Genomic DNA, 18,080 nt, shown 5'->3' with positions numbered 1-18,080 from the left:
ATATCGCTGACAGTTGGTCATTTCGAACATTCAAAAGCTAGCTCAGAATGATACTGCGTCCGTGGTCGCCCTCCTTGGCCACATCCTGTCCGGCTTCTAGTACGCCAAAGTCTGATGGACGAAGCAACCGGCCATCCAATATCGTCCCCATATGTGTCTTGTCAATGCTCTGACAATTTCTCCGTATTTTCGACATGAGAACCTTCAGGAAAGGGACAGGGCTACGCCTGAAAGCCGACCCGGACTCCGGCTCCCCTGTTCCAATGCAATCTCGGATGATGAAACCGTCGGCAGCAACGACGCAACCCACTTTAGTCTTCTCTGATGCGAGTTCCAGTAAGGCACATATCTCGACGTACTCCTTGAATGAGGAGAGGTGCAGTTGTCCAGCGAATATATTTAACAGCATGACCAAGCGACGTGGTAGAACTCGACCCCGTGCCTTGGGTACTGTGAATAAGTCCAGCCCATCCAGTGCACGGAATCCCAAGTTCAGCCGCGGTGCGTAGAGATGGAGTACCACGGTCTTAGATTGTCCGACTGTTGACTGTAGCTCCTGGGCCTCATATGGGCTGATGATGACCATGTATTTGACAGCATTGTCTCCTGGGCAGTCGCTCCCTGTGCTGGTCAGAATCCACTGCACCGGCCTCTGGTAAACATCCGAGATATAGGAGTTGCCACGTATCTGGACCGTTCTGGAAAAATCAGCGGTTACGAAGAGATCGTCGGGGAATTGTGAGACGTCGAGATGTGCGGCGGCACTCGTGTCGCGTAATGCTTCGAATGCGGGCATGTAGGCTTTGGAACCACTGATGAGCGTGCCCGTAGTCGTAAATGTAATCAAGTCGGGATGGAGATGATGATCGGCGGGATCAGCAGGTTGCGGCTTCTGGATCTGTCGTTCTTCCTCGATCTCCGGCGACAATTCACGCTCCTGCTCCTCCTGGAGTTCAGCGAGGTTGAATTCAAGGGCGTCGAATTCACGGCAACGCTCCCAGATAAGTCCAAGATTCGCTTTTCCGCCGACTTGCAAGGCCGAGGTCATGTCAGTGTGGGTGCAAGGTCGGTACATGTCATCTAGAGAGCGAGACTCCTTCTCAAGGAATCGTTCCGCGTGAGTTTGGGACATTCGCACCTCGCCGTCACAGCGGGCCTCAGCCCAAAGCGCGTTCTGGTGTTCAAACCGCTTGCCTTGCGCCGCCCATAGAGGCATGCTCCGACGCATATCGGTCCATGTTTCCGACATGGCCCAACAAAGAACGTCTGAAACGTCAATGACCGCGTTCTCAGGGTTGGCGGCGTGTTTCTGAATCTTTATTTCGATCTCTTCTGGAACGCAGAAGACGACTGACTGGCCTTCACCGAGCTTTCTCATTCTCATGCATGCTACGGAGGCGTCAGTTTCGATCACTCTAGCGATTGTGTAGATTCACCTTGCACTAATCGATCCTTGGTCAAATTTGCTCCTAGGGTTACGGCCGCCTTGTAGTATTCTGGCAATCTCAAATCGGTTCCTCTCGTGTGGGCCTCATCCAGGAATATGAGACATACATCAAGCTGTTTTGCAAAAGTTGATGTTTGTAATGCCTCGATCTTCCCTTTGCGGTCGAGATCGGAGAGCTCATCACTGTCGTCAAAGAAGACAACAGCTTGCACTCCTCGCAGGTCCGGCGTCATCTCCAACCACTGTCTCGCAAGTTCCAAGTTTTTCAATTCGAGAATCTGGGCCCCGACGTCAAGAATCACTTGGGGTGCTGGGTCCATCTTCGTCACCATAGTTAGGAGGATTTCTGCGTCCGAACTGTGGGGCTTTCCCCGTTGTGGCATAAGTACGACGGAATTTTCAGGTTGAAGGAGGTGCTCCAAGACCAGAGCATTGGTGTGTTTTTGTTCCTGAAGATCGAGATGCTTTACAGGGAGAGGGAGCGTCATCCGTGAATCGTTTGTCCCAATGAAGCCAGTCGTTGGATGAGTCTTAATCTGGCCAATGTCCCAACCGGACGCGGACAGTTTGTGCGGGAACTCCTTCATCTCTTTCGGAAAGACGATGTGCGCCAAAAAGTAGTCAACGACGCTCTTAGCATAGCGCAGGGGAGGGAACACTTGTTCCACGCACTGGAAACGGTCCTTGAGATTGACACCAGCTAACTGGCGGAAAGCTGGGGGTAGACTGGGGGCATCTTTGACCCATACTTGGTATTCGATGTCGGCTTGATCCGATTTTAGAAGATGGCCAAATGCCAGGAATAGGTCATCGTCACCTAGCCCACTATAGTAGTGGCTAAGTAACGTTAGGATAATGACGACGTCGGGGTGGCTGAATTCAGATCGAGGGGTAGGACTGTCTTTGGCCCGGTACGGTACTGCGAGCCTCGTCCGGGGATTCCTGGTCGCGTCAAGCCCATAATTGACTCGCCAACGTTTCTGCCCGAATGCGAAAGCTAAAACTCCTCCCCCTATGAGACCTCGGAAGAGAAGTAGTGTCTTGCTTGTCGACTCGGTCCAGAAGCCTCCTGGATACTGGCTTTCCACTTGATCTACTTCGTTTGCAGTGAGATTGGTCTTGGTGATGTATTTGTACACAGCTTTCCGAACAGCTTCGGGTTGCCGGGCAATTGGAAAACCGTTGAGTCCGGTCTCACAGAGGCGTTCAGCGATGTTACCTAAAATCCGTTCCTGTGCCTCGTACCCAAGAATCCGAGTCCTGGGGAAACTTCCTGGGCAACGCTCGTGGACTTCCATGGAAAGCGGATGCTCCTTGAGCACCTCCGGAGCAAACATTTTAACAAGCTCCAACATTTGTTGGACGCATATCCACCGCTCTGGACTTAATTCAACTGGTTGCTGCATGCCCATGGTGTAGATCAGCTCGAACTTGACGCTGAAGTTTTCGTCGCTCTCATCCACAATATCGCGGGTCGATGTGTCGAAGTATTTCTGCGTGTCCAGCAGCGAGCGGCCAATTGCGTCCTTGCCTGTAAGGAGGCACTCGAGGCCCATCAGCTTGAAGGATAGAATATGTTCGGGCTGAACGAGGAGGATGCCTCCATTGGTCATGCATTCAAGGCAGATGCTGGCGATTGTATTTGCCTCCGCTATTCCGAGTTTCAATGAACGAGAGAATGGCATGTGATAGACCCGCCGATTTAGCAAGCCTCCCAGCTTGGAGACCAGCATTTGAAACATCTGCTTGGATTGGGGCTTAGCCACGATGACGCGAACTAACCGAGAAGTATCCGCGAGAGCAACTGCTACGATAGGCACAATTACAGATGACTTGCCCTCGCCCATATTCAATTGCATAACCGCATTGTTACCGTGTTGGGGACCTCTCATCTCTCTGGCAATCTCTTCCTGGACATCTCGAATTATGATTCCGGTCTCAGCTTCCAGCAGTAAAGACTCGGGATAATCGATGGGATCCCAGTTTCTATGGCCGGAATTGCGGATTTCTTTGATAAGGTCAGCATGACAGTCAGAGAGGTTTACGAGTCGCTCCGCTCTTTGGAGTTCGGTGAGAGCCAGCGCATATTGAACAATGCAACGCTTCCATTCGGTCGTGATTATCTGCCATCGACTGCGAGCGAGCTGTTGGAGGAAGAGGACCGGGCACAGCCGCGGAATTTGCCTGATGGCAACAGCAACTGAGAGCGGGTTATTTCGTTGCGTAGTCGATGACCCTTCGAATGCATGAATTTCAGTCACAGCAGACATGATGGCAGAATAGATCTTGCGAACCCGTTCACTGCAACGGTTTAAGTGGTCGCGGAGAATTCCTTCAACGCCATTTCCCTGCGACCATAAGTGATATTCAGCCCTCCAGCCACGCAAAGAGCACAGGCTCACTCGCAGGTCCTCGACATACTTCCTTTCATAATTGGAGTTCAGTTGCGTTTCAAGTCGGTCTAGAAGGGATGCCAGACGAGGTGTCGATTTCTCCACATTCGAAGGCAGCAGAAGATCATTCAAGTCTCTGGATCCACAGGTCAATTCGGATGGAGGCGAGCAAGAGAAAACATCATCGATGCCAATGAAGCCTTTTGTCCTCTGGAGGTTCCATGTTGGGGTGGTCAGTGAAGATGAGGGCACCTCTACTGGATTAACCAGTTGGAGTGACAGTGTATCTCTAATTTGACAGAGATAATCGTAGAATCGATAATTGTCGAACCAAACCTTGAACTTTGGCATTGCAGCTTCTATGACTTTATCCATGTCCATGTACAATGAGAACTCGGCATCGTTTGGGGGAGTCGGAGTCTCACAAGGCCACTGGGCCTGCATTGCATTGACAAGTTTGTTCACGGTACGGTCTTGGTTGCTCTGAAACTGGCGTTGTTGGCGTCTGTTGAAATTAGAACTAGATTCTCTGGCCCCGCGGGAGAGTTGTCCCTCCGGACAGCGATGGAAAGGGAGAAGAGCCGACCGGAAGCTGGTATGTAGTTCCCGCGTGTTCACCGCCGCACCATAAGATAGGCGAAAGGAAGTGATGGGCGGGGCGGAGATCTGAACCATCTCTGGCACCACGAAGAACGAGGCCAGTGTCTGGACAATCTGCATATCGCTCTTTTCAGCAAAAGCTAATGTTGAAAGCCAGATCATCAGACGGAACTTGTTCCAACGTGGATGGTCACGACTGATTGTTTGGTGAAGAGTGCACCAATATTTGGAGACAATCTCTGGCGAATCTTGGAGCAACTCGCCGTCATAGTCCAGCTCGGATGGTATTGGATGGCTTGCACCTAATATTGGGGAGTCTGATCGCGAGAGGAAATTCCAGAGATGGAATGCCAAATCGGATGGAACATTATAATGGAGTTTCGTGCGTCCATGGTACACTATATCCGACATGGCAAGAGCTTTGAGCCTCCGCGCTGAGCGGTTATCCCGATCCCTTGCCGAATAAGTGGCATCGTGCTCGCTGGTGTGATCCTCAGCACCGAAGCCCGAGACGCGAAAGGTCGATGACCGAATAGAGTCGCGCTTCGATAAGAACGGGTCAACGTGATCAAGATCTGGTGACGGGACATATGATTCTGGGTAGAACATCTTCGCCTTGTCAGCTTGATTGAATATGGATGTGACATTCTCGTAAAATCCGCCGTGCTGAGCTAGAAAACTGAGTTCCTGTACCCACTCCACAGTCTGCATGACGCGTTCATTAGCCGGATAGTAACCTCTTCCTGGGGTTAGATAAGCTATCCGACGGAGGATGTCAATGTTCTCCTGTGTCAATCGATCGAATGATCTCACAGCAGCAGAGTTTAGGATCGAAAGAGCCTCCTCGGTACCAGTTCTCTGTATATGGGGATCAGGCAGGCAAAAAGACGTGAGCGCGTGGAGGTAACATAGGAACAACTTGCTCTGTAAACTTCCATTGTCGACCAATCTGCCAATCTGGGTGTCCACGTAGTATGCGTGAGCTTTGGCAGCAGAGTTTTTGTCGATGATGACACAAACATGGTCACCATCCTTTTCCCACGATACGCCTCCCTCTGGCAAGATAACGAGACGACCGTCGTTTGTCTTGTGTTTTAGCAAGAGCTTGTTGCGAAGGCCCACCAGGGTACCGAGTGACTGATAGGGATCAACTGGCATTCCCCGAAACTGCTTTGATTGGATTGAGGATTCCCCTGATCTGAGATCGAATCCTAGCTGTAGTCTGGGAAGCTCAATCTCTAACGATGATGAAGAGTGGTGCAAGGCGATGTGTATCTTGAGCGGATCCTCTAACGGAGAAAGGATGTCCGAGAGCCTTACGGCGGTCTCACTCTTCACGCTGACCGATGACATCGCACCCTTCCTCATAAGCCAGTGAGTGACGCCTCTAGCTCGGGTCAATCTCCAGTTATTTGGAGACGAAAGCCAAGGATCCCCAACAGGACGAAATTCCAAGGAGCCATCATTTACGTCGTACCAATGAACAAACTCCTCGACGAAAGCGTCGGGGAACTCCCCACGAAGGACCCTGCAAGGGATGAGTTCGTATTTGCAATTATTCTTTTCGGCTTGAACCAAAAGATCGTGTTCAAGCAGCTTGGAGGTTCCAGGAACGGGGCTAATGCCGAAATGAAGGGTGTACCCAGCATACTCCTTTTTCCCAGAGAACTGCATGCCATGGGCTGCGGAAGGCATAACTTCCAGTGTCGAATGGCCAAATAACGTTCGATAGGTCGCGTGACGTTCGAACTCAGAAGGTAGACGGTTCAAGGGAAGGCCATTCACGAGCAATTCGCCGGTTAAGATATTGAAATGGACCCAGAGTTGTTCACAGTTGTTTCGAGGTGGTGTTTGGCTGACAACCCAATAATTTGCTTGCTCTGAAACCACTTGCCAGCAGCCTCCTACCTGGTAGGCAGACCAAGACTTCCTTATGGCGTCGTCCAAGGACTGACTTCGAGCATTGGATATTTCTTTCATAAGGATGGGATAAGCGCGATATGAAAGCCATCTCCAACGCCGGTGAAGTATGGGAATCATAGGGTCAGAGGTTTTCAAAATGGTATTGATGCCTTCATGGATGATAATGGAACATTGGATGAAGACTGATGCATCTTTGGAGGAGGACAGTGCGTGGACTAGATGCATGTCGTCAACATTGAACGAATCGATGCAAATCAAAGCAATCTCGACAGCCTTGGAAATTAAGTCTGTTCTGTGGCAATCCACGGTTGTCTTGTGCACCCTATCCTTGAGAAGATTGACCCAAGCAAAAGCAACATCTCGAACATTAGCCAGATAAATCAGGCACCGGGTCTTGACCTGATCGGCGGTTGACAGCGACAGCAACCGCGCAGCTAAGGAAGTGAAGATACTGAGTGCCTGGGAAGACTCCCAGTTCTCCTTAATTCTCTGCAAAGCCTCATGGAGGCTCTCTAAAAGAGCGTGGCAGAAGTCCGCATCGCCCACAATATTGTGGCTTTCTCGTAGGCCTGCACTCCCACTCGGAGGTCCGGCTTGATAGATTGACTGGAGAACCACAAAAGTGGTTTCGACCTTCTTGAAATCAACCGATGGCGCGCAGAGTTGTAGTAATATATTCTGCCATTGAATTCGGGTACCAAGGGGAATGGTACACAGCGCCTTGTACTCGTCCAACGACATGCAATCGGGACAGTCGGATTGGCTGGCTATGACAGTATTTGGCGACGGCCCATTGGGCGCTGTTGCTGGACGAAAGAGGAATCGTTGAATGGATGCTGATGGCGTTGGCAATGTATAGATAAAAGGCTTCAGGAGGTCATCATCGAAACAGAAGTCGCCGACAAAAGTGCCCGTTGCTTCATCATGATATTTGTACCAGAGCCCACTGTTGAGGCAGACATCGTCTGGGGTGGTGGTGGCGATATTCTTTGGCCAGCGGTGTGTAACTTCATGAGGTTTGTTTTCCGACAGGAGACCGAGCCGCTGTGTTGTGCTGAATGATGCAAAGAAGGACGAAAGACCCTGATAGCCCCTCAGATGGTAATGTGCTCGGGGCCCGTCTGCCGACAAGCGAGCATTCAGAACGGTGAGAAGGAGAAATAGCGTTGTATCCCGCCAGTGACCAAAAAAAGGAGGGACTTTGAGTTCAAATACCACTGACTTGGCTTCTAGCGCGTCGTCGGGTAGCGGCCATTCATGAATCCGAATAGTAAGTGAATCAGCTTGGGACCTATACTTACACTTTTGGCAACCGTCACTGTGGTAGCGTCGTTCGTAGATGCCATTGTAATAGTCGGCCCTTACTTCATATTCGCATTCGCTCTGATCGACGCGCCGCATGAGGGACCTATACTCCTCCTTCTTCTGGGAGAATTCCCTGAGTTTCTCCTGTTTGGCCTGAGTTGCTTCGCATTCAATATCACGAAGTAAGGTCCGGTGCTCTGGAGACTGGCTGAAGTATCTAACCGAGAAGCAATTTTGAAGTCCATAGTCTCGAAAGATACTCGGGGATGGATGTACGGCGTGCACTTGACGTTGCTCGAGATAACGCTCCACATGAAGCACACGTTCCATCTGGCACGCCAAAGGGAGCAGTAGGGATTGGAGAAGCCCTAGGGGGATGCCCGGGTCATAATCCCTAAGAAATTCGCAAGCGCTGATCGCAGATTTGTCGCAGGCAATCCAGAGTTCAAGGATGGTCAGCAGCATGATGGAATTGGCCTCTGGATTTCCTGCATAAAATGGAGATGCAGCTCTATAGTAATTCCGAATCGACTCGCCTATTTTGCCGCAGGTGCCGGCGCTCCCCTTTTGGTGTTCCAGCCACTGGGGGAGGTTAGAGGTGACCCAGTCTTCGAAAGCCCTTAGATTGTAGACCGTATGCTCCGGTATCGAGGAATCCAGGTGTGTCGGAAGTTCTTGGATTTGAAATTTGGTAACCTGGGAAGCCGGCTGAAAGGAAAGAGGCACTTTGTGGTGCCCACGTTTAGCCAACGACTTAACATATTCATCTAGGCCGACAAGAGTGTGGAAGATATCCCGGTCAAAGCTTAGGTGTTCAAGACATGATAGATGGCGGCAAGGGCTGGCTTGTTTCAGAATGTGTGACCACCTCGTAGAAATTTGATCGTAAGTGTTCTGCATGACATTTTGAGCGAAGCTGAGGACAGGTGTGCCGACATGTGGATCGAGTTTGAGTAGGCGTCGAGTAAGTTTGGCATTCACCGTGTACAACAGATCGCTGGGAAGAGAATGGCGGTGTGAAAGCTCTAGAATATGGCTCATGAGAAACACCATAAACCTCTTGTAGAGGTACCCTCGAGACGCAGATGAACTGCACGACCTTGAAATGACGAGCTGCATGGCAACGCGGACGAGTAGCCACGTAGGGGATCTTCGCCACGGTAGTAGGCTGTCAAGCCACATTACTTCTTCTCGAGTATTTTTCCAGAGACATGACACATCAACTGGCTCGGCAGCAGGAGCTAAGAACCCCATAAAGAGCTCAGTGACTACCTGTGGGTGTATTGTATCCCGGTCCTCATCGTGCAGACGGCCTGCTTTTCTTGCTTTTGGTTTTGTTCCAGCGGCAAGCTGGTGACTCATTTTGGCAAGCGTGCGTGCGATCGTCGATTGGAAGCCAGGTTGTTCGAAGTTATCGATGCTCAGAGAGAGAGCTAGTCCTGGAAAGGAGCGTCGGAGTCTTCCCTTGGTGGTAACTACTGGCTCATTGAGGGGGGAGAGCTCAAACACCTCAACGTGAATTGACTGGTCAACCCTGCTAACCATGACACCGGTATTCTGGGCTCGTATGTGAAGTAGAATTGTTCCGCTCCCGACTAGGTCAACTCAGCAAGACGAGCAGGAAGAATAGTGTTGCGTGTGTTTACCTTTCTTGCACAAGGCTCTTAGAGCACTTTCCAGCTTTCTTTCGCTAACAGCATCTGCAGAAGCAGAGGAGTCGCGTAGCGATATCATGCCGCTGATCATAGCAATGACAGAACCAATAGTCTCATTCTGGTCACCAATGACGCAGTTTCGGAATCTACCAAGGGCGTCGAGTACGACGTTCAGCAACACTGATTCGTACTCTGGATCATGGTCGTCTTCCTGCGGGAGTTTGGGTGGGAGAAAGATGTGATGAATCAAATATGTAAGTGCACCAGGTGAGAACCGATTAGCCAATGCTCGGTCCATTGCAAAAGCCATGCCAAACAGCAATTTCAAGTAGAAGTAGAGACGAAGTGAAGATGGCTTGTTGGAAGGACAAAGTCTCCTGGGGATCTCCAAATCCAGGTTGACTACCAGGACGAGGCGCCTGGGCGCTACATGTAGGTCGTCTCCAAAGACTCAGACCTGTAGGAGAAGCGTCTTCGCTTTTCTCCATCAATCAATCAGGCCATGTGCAGACGTGGGTGCCTTGCTGCCTCCGCGGTAATGTGCTGATTGGCGAGTGCATGGCCGCCACCGGGTCCCGCGAGCGCCTCCACGGACTGCCTCGCAGCCTTGTAGGCAATCCTCGTATCCAGCCAGCCAGCAAAGTCGGGGCTGGATGACTTGCGAAACAACCACTGCACCAGGCCTGGCATTCCCGAGGATGGTGGGTTCACCCACCGTTGGCCGCATGCCATGAGATTCCTGGTGTCGTCAGCGACCATGGTTATCTGCATGATGGTAGATCAAATGACAGGTGAAGTTCAGATAGAGCTTGGATTCTGGAAAACTTAGCTATGGAGTAGTAAGGTTGCCTTACCGTTAGCGTGCCAACCTTTGATTGGGACGAGCGGCTGTGGCCCACCACGTCGGACATCGCATGGGGCCAGGCCAATATACACAGCGGACTGATGGACTGCCACCATTGCCGAGCTGGAGGGTTACCCTGGACCTTGCTCAGGCTAATCCATAAACGGGCCCGTGCAGGCCTGTGCAGGCCCTTGCCGCCTAGATTTTTGGCCAGTGCAGCGAGTCGTGACTTGCCCCGCGAAACTTATCGCCATGGCCGTGCCATGTGCAGTATTTAACAGTGTTGGGAACCGACAAAATCAACCCCGAAGAGCTCAAGTTGCAAAACGTCAACTACTCAACCAGAGTCGGCCGTCAAAGGCGAATTTTCACGCTGCTCGCTCACGGCGAAAAGCCAGAAAGGATCATGGATGACCCATATCAAACGACAAGACGCTATAGTGACAAGGACATGTGGGGACGAGTATGCACGCTGCGAAGCGATTACAAAGAGCGCTGCGTCGCAGAATATGGCGTTCCGAAGGCTGTCACATATCACCCTGTTGTCGTTGTCGGACGAGGGCAAATAGGCACTTACAGGTGTATGACGGTATGTTCGTCCCGCATAAAGCTAGCTGATCGTAGAGTTGACCATCCCATTCAGATCACATCTAGTCCCATTGATTGCTCATGGGCCTTGCCTATAGCACCAACTCCGAAGGGTACATCGCGGGCTCAGATGTATCTCCGTTCGGTTGGAAGGACACAAGACGGATTTTGGCCTGTACAAATGTGGAAGAGCGGATGCTACATCCAGATCCATGAAAGTTACGACATCCCACGGCACTGGCTAGAGCCTGGCTATGACGATCAGTATGAAGTGCCTCTACAATTGAAAAGTGACTCTTTGGCACGGTTGTTAACAGTGGAATTGGGGCGGCTCTAGAGGTATCACGTGGGCTCGGTCTCTGCTTGGGGGAGGGGGGGGCGGAAGTCAACAGTCGGTCGAACGAAGGAGATCGGAAAGTGGTCCAAAGTCGAAAAGGCGTAAAAGAGGAAATGAAAAATATGCCGCTGATATTAGCTCCCTTGTGGGCGCCATAGGTGTCGGTTTGTCGATCTTTCCTCGGATATACCTAGCAAGCCGAATTGAGAAATAAGTAGCATATTCAAGTTGAAGCCCTTCGCTATTAGCATGGAGGTGTCCTTTGTTGGTAACGAGCATTCCATTTTCCTTGGAAATATCACAAAGACGCTATCCTGCCCTACTCAGGCGTCTTCTCAATCCCGATATCTGTATCTACACTGTTGAGACTGATGGCCCATCGTGCGTGTGCCTATCACAATGCAAAAGCAGGTCAATGCCCTCAGAATTTCGGTCGACCAGGTGCTACATCCAGATAGATCCCAATACAACCACCCGCTCAGTGACATAATGCGAGAGGTCTCCATGGAGGAAGTATGTGACCTAATCGACCTCATTGTGGAAGACCCCTGGTTTCTCAGGTGAGTCGGCCGTATTTTCGCTTGGGTCTCGCGTGACGCTCTAATTTTTCTCCCAGGAGCTAGACATTCGAAGAGGGCACCATAGCATATGACACGATGGTGTTCATTCCATGCGACAAGAGCTTACCACTCCCGCAGGAGTTTGGGAATGGCTGCATGAAGTCAAGGAGGATCCCCAGGCGCAAAATACTTCGTGGGAAGCCCAACAGGCTGTCAGGGAGAGTTACGGTAATTGAATCAAATCGTATAACTCAAGGCGAATGCATTTTCAAACCCTGGTGCGTCAATCAATGTCTAGTTTGTGCCGTTATGATATATGTCCAACTCTAGCCAGCTCGATAAATTGAGCTACAATCTAGGTGGGTGTGTCATGCGCCTGGCCTTCCTCAACAAAGATTCATCACTCACCAGACTCCCTGAAGATGTTGGCAGTATCTCCAGCTGGAACGGCATTTGCGAAGTGTAGTCTCTTTTCAAGTTCAGGTATTGGGGGGAACATCCCGCGGAGGATCGGCATGAGGGCCCCCTTGGACTTTTCGTCGGCTCCGAGATTGATGATACCTCTAGATATCTACACTAAATCGAGGGTACTCAGTGGTTGGCTTCAGGCCGTCATCCATATAAAGATGGGGATTCGATCCTGCCAACAAATATAGCACGAATTTTGCGATGAACAGAGACTTTATGGATCGCTACCTCCACGACTGCTGCCGCATCGGAGATGCGAAGGTCCTGCAGGATTACTGCTGGGACATCACACAAGCCCTGTTGAGTGACAAGGAAGCCAAATTCTTTGCAGAGAGCCTTTGGGAGCCCCTGCTTATATCTGATGGGATATGCAGGCGGTCATGGGAGAGTTCCAGGACCACCGCTGAGGAAACCGATGTCGACCCGCGCAATGTCCCTTCTCAGAGACGGCTAATTCACACAATGGACTTTGAAGGCTTCCGAACGCATATGCACTTGTAAGGCAGCCGGCCCGGCCAGAGCGGACCACAGTTCTGGATCATACAATCCATTATCCATGGTAAAGGCAAACTTGACACATGGCAACTAGTGGTGCCGCCAACCTCCCACCCAGGCTCCGCGGATACATTATCTCTTCAATCGACATATGCGTTCTTCGAAACCCAGCCGTTCATTAAGGACAAGTTCCTATTCACTCCCCGTCAAACATTCGATCCTAATGTCGATCCGCCACGAAACCGCTATCTTCAGCAGTGTAACACCTTATGGCCTGTGGAAATGACGAGTCATCCTGAGAAAGATGCGCGAATAGGGACTCATTTGACAACGTGGGAACCAACCCGCGGGTTTTGGAATGTCAATCGCTTGAACCGGTATCATTCCTACTGCTTTAGAAGCTAGGGGAGGTTGTGATGAGGATGGAGACTAGTTGTAGAAACAGTAAAATACCTGTGAAGAGATGAGGATGTGAAAGTCGAAAAAGCGTCAAGGAGGGAACGGCTAGTATGTCGCTAATTTTGGATATTGGGTAGTTCGTTGGCGCTGCAAACGGTGCTGGGTAGAGAAGTCTTCAGAAGTTCAGGATGAAGTTGAGAAGGTTGGGTGCTGGGCGGCGGTCTTAAAGCGGCGTGGCCTATGGAGGCTGGACAAGGCTGGGTGAGTGGCCACGTGAGCTCGGAGCAGATTTTACTCTGTTCTTCTATTCGCCAGCCTTCCTACCCAAGCGATGGTACATAGCTGCAAACACTTGCTGGACTTTTGTATTCTGTACTCGGTACAATGCATTGAGCCATTAATTTGGCTTGGTTCCCTGTTTTCAACCATGGATGTCTCTCGAGGCCTCTCGATGGCTACAACACGACTCTGCCGACTCACGACATCTTCATTTCTCGCTCCCTTCTTAACACGCGCATCGACGCCGCGCATAACAACCGCTGCTCGATGCTTCTCCTCCGCCCCGACCCTATTTGCAGCAGGTGGTTCCCGACCCTTGTCAGACAAAGAAAAGGCTGCGAGGGAGAAGATCAAGAGAAGAAGGAAGAAGCACCGAGCCTATAAGCAATATAACCTCAAGGACATGGAGCAGTTTACGTTGTGCGAAGCAATGAGGTACCTCGAAACAATCCGGCCAAAAAATCATTCAAGCATAGCTAATTGCGTTCGCAGGTACATCAAAGCCTTCGAAGTCGGTCGCGAGCCCGACTCGCCGAAATATGACATCCACATCAAACTGCGCACCAAAAAAGACGGCCCCGTGGTTCGCAATTCGATCCGCCTCCCCTACCCGGTCAAGACGGACATAAAAGTCGCGGTCATCTGTCCGCCGAATTCCACGGCGGCGCAACGAGCACGCGAAGCCGGCGCCCATCTGGTTGGTGAAGACGAGCTCTTTGAACGAATCAAGGCTGGGAAAATCGACTTTGACCGATGCATCGCTGTACCCGAATCCTTGCAGAAGATGAATAAAGAGGGAATTCCCAGAATATTGGGCCCAAGGGGTCTGATGCCGAGTATCAAGATGGGCTCAGTCGTGACGAATCCAGGACCTGCTGTGAGGAATATGATGGGCGGAAGTACATACAGAGAAAGGCAGGGTGTGGTGCGGATGGCGGTGGGAAGACTGAGCTTTACGCCGGAGCAGCTGAGGGATAATGTGAAGGCGTATGTTAACGCGGTGAAGAAGGATTCGGCTGCGCTGAGCGACCAGATTGTCAAGGAGATCTATGAGGTGGTTTTGAGCTCCACGAATTCTCCTGGCTTTTCTTTGACTGGGGACTTCTACAAACCGGCGCCGGGAGCTGCTACTCCTCAGCAACTGGCAGTGATTTGAAAGGGCTTTTTGGTTCTTCGACTTGTATTGTTCAACCTGTCTGGGTATATCTCGCTCAGCCACGGCGTACAGGGGTCAAAGTCAAAAAATGGAAATAGAGATGTTCTCCCGATGGCATGGGCCCTGTCGGAACAACAATCACTCTTCAATTGCCCCACGTATTTGCAACAATTGTTGCTTGTTCTTGACCTCGGTTTGCTGTTTGATGGTCATTTCGAGGTCGAACAGTAAGACTTCCTGGATCTTGCGCATTCGCCCTTCTTGGGCCAAGAGGAAAGGGTGCTGCGGGCTGTGTTTGCTCGCCAGATGTTTCAAGATGAGAAATTCTTCGGTCCTTCGCCTCAGTCTTGAGGTGACCCCAGTAACCCTGTCCGAGTTGTATTCCTCATCACTTTCGTTGGTGGCCGTCTTCCCGATCCATTCGTCACTCCACCGCTCACCACTGCCGTCTTGGAGTTGGCCTTTGATCTTGATCGCGGATCCCGTAGGTGTTGAGATGTTGAGCTTCTCTTCCAGCAGATCTAGACGCTCGGCGACTTCGAGTAATGCCTGCCCCACACTCGCTTCTTGCCTCAGAGCTCTTTTCTGTCTCAATAATTCCGCGACCTCGTTCCTTCTTGCGTCGACATTGTCTCTAACTGCTTTGATATCCCTTCCAAATCCCAACAGCCCCAGTCGGATATCCTCGATCTTCTCTTCGCCCCCATACAGCGTGCTTCCTAGTGACAGGAAATCCTGATAGTTGTCATTGACGAGGTCGACGAGCTCCTTGTTGAGGGTCTGGCTCAATTCGCGCAGCTCGGCCTGCAGGTCTTCAAGTGTCTGGAAACGGTTCGACAGACTGGATAAAAAGGCTGTGGCGTCAAAGTCGGGGGCGAGGAACGCAGATCGCTCCAATGGTTTGGGGAAGGGAAGTGAGGCATCATTGTCGTCGACGTCTGAGCCCGAGCCCGAGTCAGACCCGCCAAACTGATGGAATTGTTAGTCTTGGTCCAGATTTGGGCGTGGGATTTACGCACATAGAAGCGACTGCTCATGGTGACTCTCGTGAGATCCTAGGCGGGATCCTGTTCCAAATTTCACTTCTTGCCATTCTTCGTTCAAGAGTCTGTTATTCTTCGTGGTCTTTTAAGCATGAGTACTCCAGCATGAAGGACATCATTGGTAATTGTCGGTAATATTGGCTCCTACAGTCGCCGTCTGTCTTTCTTTGTGCCACTTCCACACATAAATTGGGGAGTGGAGGGGACAGGGGCCTGCATCGGACTTAAGGACAAATATCCGGATTTAATCTTGCAGTGGCACAAATGAAGAGACGGCGTTCTCGAGCCTTCTCTCTTTGTATTAGGGTAGAGAACTTTGCAGTACCACGGGTTCACACGACGTATCTTTCTGCTCCGTACATGTTAACAAGATTTACGCCATGGATCTAGCTGCACGAGGTGCCGCGGCGGTCGAGTCTAAAGACTTTCCCCAGGCTGTGTCCCTCTACACCCAGGCGCTGATCGACCACCCTTCCTCCCCCGACTACTTCATCCAGCGATCACTCGCATTTGCGCGCCTCTCACCTCCCCGCTATGACCTTGCTCTCAAGGACGCAGAGTATGCAGTCCTCCTCGCACAGAAACGTGCAAAGAGAGAGAAGATCCAGGCGGCACAACAGCGACGAGTTGTGGCTCTTCACGGACTGGGACGTTTCGCAGATGCTAAAGCGGTTCTGCGGCCGATGGAGAAATGGAGATCCAGCAAGCCCGCGAAGATGGAAGGTGACATGTGGCTGACCAAGGTCGAAGCAAAGTTGAAGAACGTTCCCGAGTCGGAGAGAGCGTCGTCTGCGACGGAATATCCAAAGATCGACCTGCCAAATGACGCACAAATGAAGGCGTGGCTCAAAGCACAATTGAGACCAGATGGGTCGTATAAATTTTACGAAGACATAGTTGTCGAGACGGCTCCTCCCGACACAGCTGCAGGTGCCACTGGTGTAAACAAGACAAACAGAGATGAGACGATGACAGGCTCAACTCCATCCAGCAACATGCCGACATCAGCTCCGTCTAAGATCCGACACGAATGGTACCAATCTCCCCAAACCGTCACTCTGACACTCTACGCAAAGAATGTCCCCAAAGACGCCTGTGAGATCGACATCCAAGAAGACTCCGTGGCCATCTCCTTCCCTCACCCTTCCAACCCGTCCTCCACGTCCACATTCACCCTCGACCCACTTTTCGCACTTATCGATCCATCCCAAAGCAGATCTGCCGTCCTCTCCACGAAGATCGAGTTGACGCTGAAAAAGGCGCAAGCTGGTCGGAAGTGGCATGACTTGGAAGGTGCTGCGCCTCTCATGGCACCATTATCAAAATCAAATGATGCGAAAGAGGAACAGGATTCCAAGGCAGCTACGTTGCCCACGTTGACCGATTCGCCCTCGCCGCCTATGGCTGTACCACAACCAGGCGTAGTCAAAGATATTCCCCCATCGTACCCAACCTCCTCCCGCACCGGCCCAAAGAACTGGGATAAACTCGCCAACGACTTCCACGTGCAAAGCAAATCCAAAGCTAAAATTATGCCTAAAGACAAGAGCAAGTCAACCTCTGACGATGCTTCCAAAGAAAACCAGTCCAGCCCCCTCGGTTCCGATGTAGACGAAGGCGGCGGCGAAGAAGACTCGGACTTCGACACCGGCGACCCCGTCGATGGATTCTTCAAGAAGCTCTACGCCTCAGCGGACGATGACACGCGTCGGGCGATGCAGAAGAGCTTCTACGAGAGTCAAGGGACCGCTTTGAGCACGAATTGGAAGGAAGTCGGGTCGAAGAAGATCGACCCGGTCAAGAGTTCCCAGGATTGAGAATATCGGGGAGCGTGGATGGTGGTGGGGTGTGCGATTGTCCAGTTCAACACAGGGAGATGCAATGGGATGAAAGAAGAGATGGACATGTTTCCCCGCGTAGCAATCATGGGATGGTATGAAGAAGTTGAGCAGAGAAGTTGGCGGCGTGCTGAGGAAAGATGCCTGGGGGAAAACATGGAAATCGACACGCATGCTGAATGAATGAAACCAACGAATGAATTGAATGAATCAATGAATCAATGCGCGTATCAGGACCAACAGAACAGCAACAGCAGCAGCACAACACACAAAAAAAAAGGGGGTGGGGAATGGAGGAGAGAAAGAAATTGAGACCGAGGAGGCGGGAATGAGTGTTCGGAATGCCCGACATGTGCCCTTGACAGAGGAGTGAGCTGCAGGGGATTCCATTGTTAGTACCGTATAACGCGATGCAATGTCAATGCAATGTCAATGCAGATGCAACGGGGCGCGCAAAGGTTCAAGGCGGGAAGGGGGGAATGGAAGGGAAACGAAATGGGAAATGAAGGGAAAGAGAGAGCGGCACCTGTCCATCTCCCTCTTCATCATCTAATTGTAATATTCATTTCATCTCGCTCCGTTCTTGGTCCTTGATCCTTGATCAATTCCCCTTCGTCCTTCTCTTTCTCCTCCTCGTTCCAGGGAATGAAGAAGAACTTACACACTCGGCCCTGGTCCTTGTATCCCTTCCATCCCCTTTCATACATAGAACATCTACCATCCATCTTATCCCGACAGTCATCAGTCGTC

At 51.2% G+C, this 18,080-nt stretch overlaps 4 protein-coding genes across 4 annotated transcripts; 2 read left to right on the top strand and 2 right to left on the bottom strand.

Moving 5' to 3' along the window:
• Window positions 1–37: 37 nt before the first annotated feature.
• A1O5_07780 (uncharacterized protein) lies at window positions 38–9,621 on the bottom strand (the record flags this gene model as incomplete). Its single annotated transcript, XM_007748368.1, has 3 exons — window positions 38–1,389; window positions 1,437–9,263; window positions 9,315–9,621. The coding sequence occupies 3 exons, from the start codon at window positions 9,619–9,621 to the stop codon at window positions 38–40; spliced, it is 9,486 nt and encodes a 3,161-aa protein (XP_007746558.1).
• A 3,820-nt stretch (window positions 9,622–13,441) lies between these two features.
• A1O5_07779 (uncharacterized protein) lies at window positions 13,442–14,449 on the top strand (the record flags this gene model as incomplete). Its single annotated transcript, XM_007748367.1, has 2 exons — window positions 13,442–13,728; window positions 13,786–14,449. The coding sequence occupies 2 exons, from the start codon at window positions 13,442–13,444 to the stop codon at window positions 14,447–14,449; spliced, it is 951 nt and encodes a 316-aa protein (XP_007746557.1).
• Window positions 14,450–14,587: 138 nt separating this feature from the next.
• A1O5_07778 (uncharacterized protein) lies at window positions 14,588–15,486 on the bottom strand (the record flags this gene model as incomplete). The annotated part of the gene is made up of 2 exons (XM_007748366.1): window positions 14,588–15,418; window positions 15,469–15,486. The coding sequence occupies 2 exons, from the start codon at window positions 15,484–15,486 to the stop codon at window positions 14,588–14,590; spliced, it is 849 nt and encodes a 282-aa protein (XP_007746556.1).
• Window positions 15,487–15,872: 386 nt separating this feature from the next.
• Window positions 15,873–17,309, top strand: A1O5_07777 (uncharacterized protein; the record flags this gene model as incomplete). The annotated part of the gene is made up of 1 exon (XM_007748365.1): window positions 15,873–17,309. The coding sequence occupies one exon, from the start codon at window positions 15,873–15,875 to the stop codon at window positions 17,307–17,309; it is 1,437 nt and encodes a 478-aa protein (XP_007746555.1).
• Window positions 17,310–18,080: the final 771 nt, after the last annotated feature.

Source organism: Cladophialophora psammophila, assembly GCF_000585535.1.
Source record: "Cladophialophora psammophila CBS 110553 chromosome Unknown aczJe-supercont1.12, whole genome shotgun sequence".
Lineage (NCBI taxonomy): Eukaryota > Fungi > Ascomycota > Eurotiomycetes > Chaetothyriales > Herpotrichiellaceae > Cladophialophora > Cladophialophora psammophila.
This window is presented reverse-complemented; position numbering and strand designations above follow the sequence as displayed.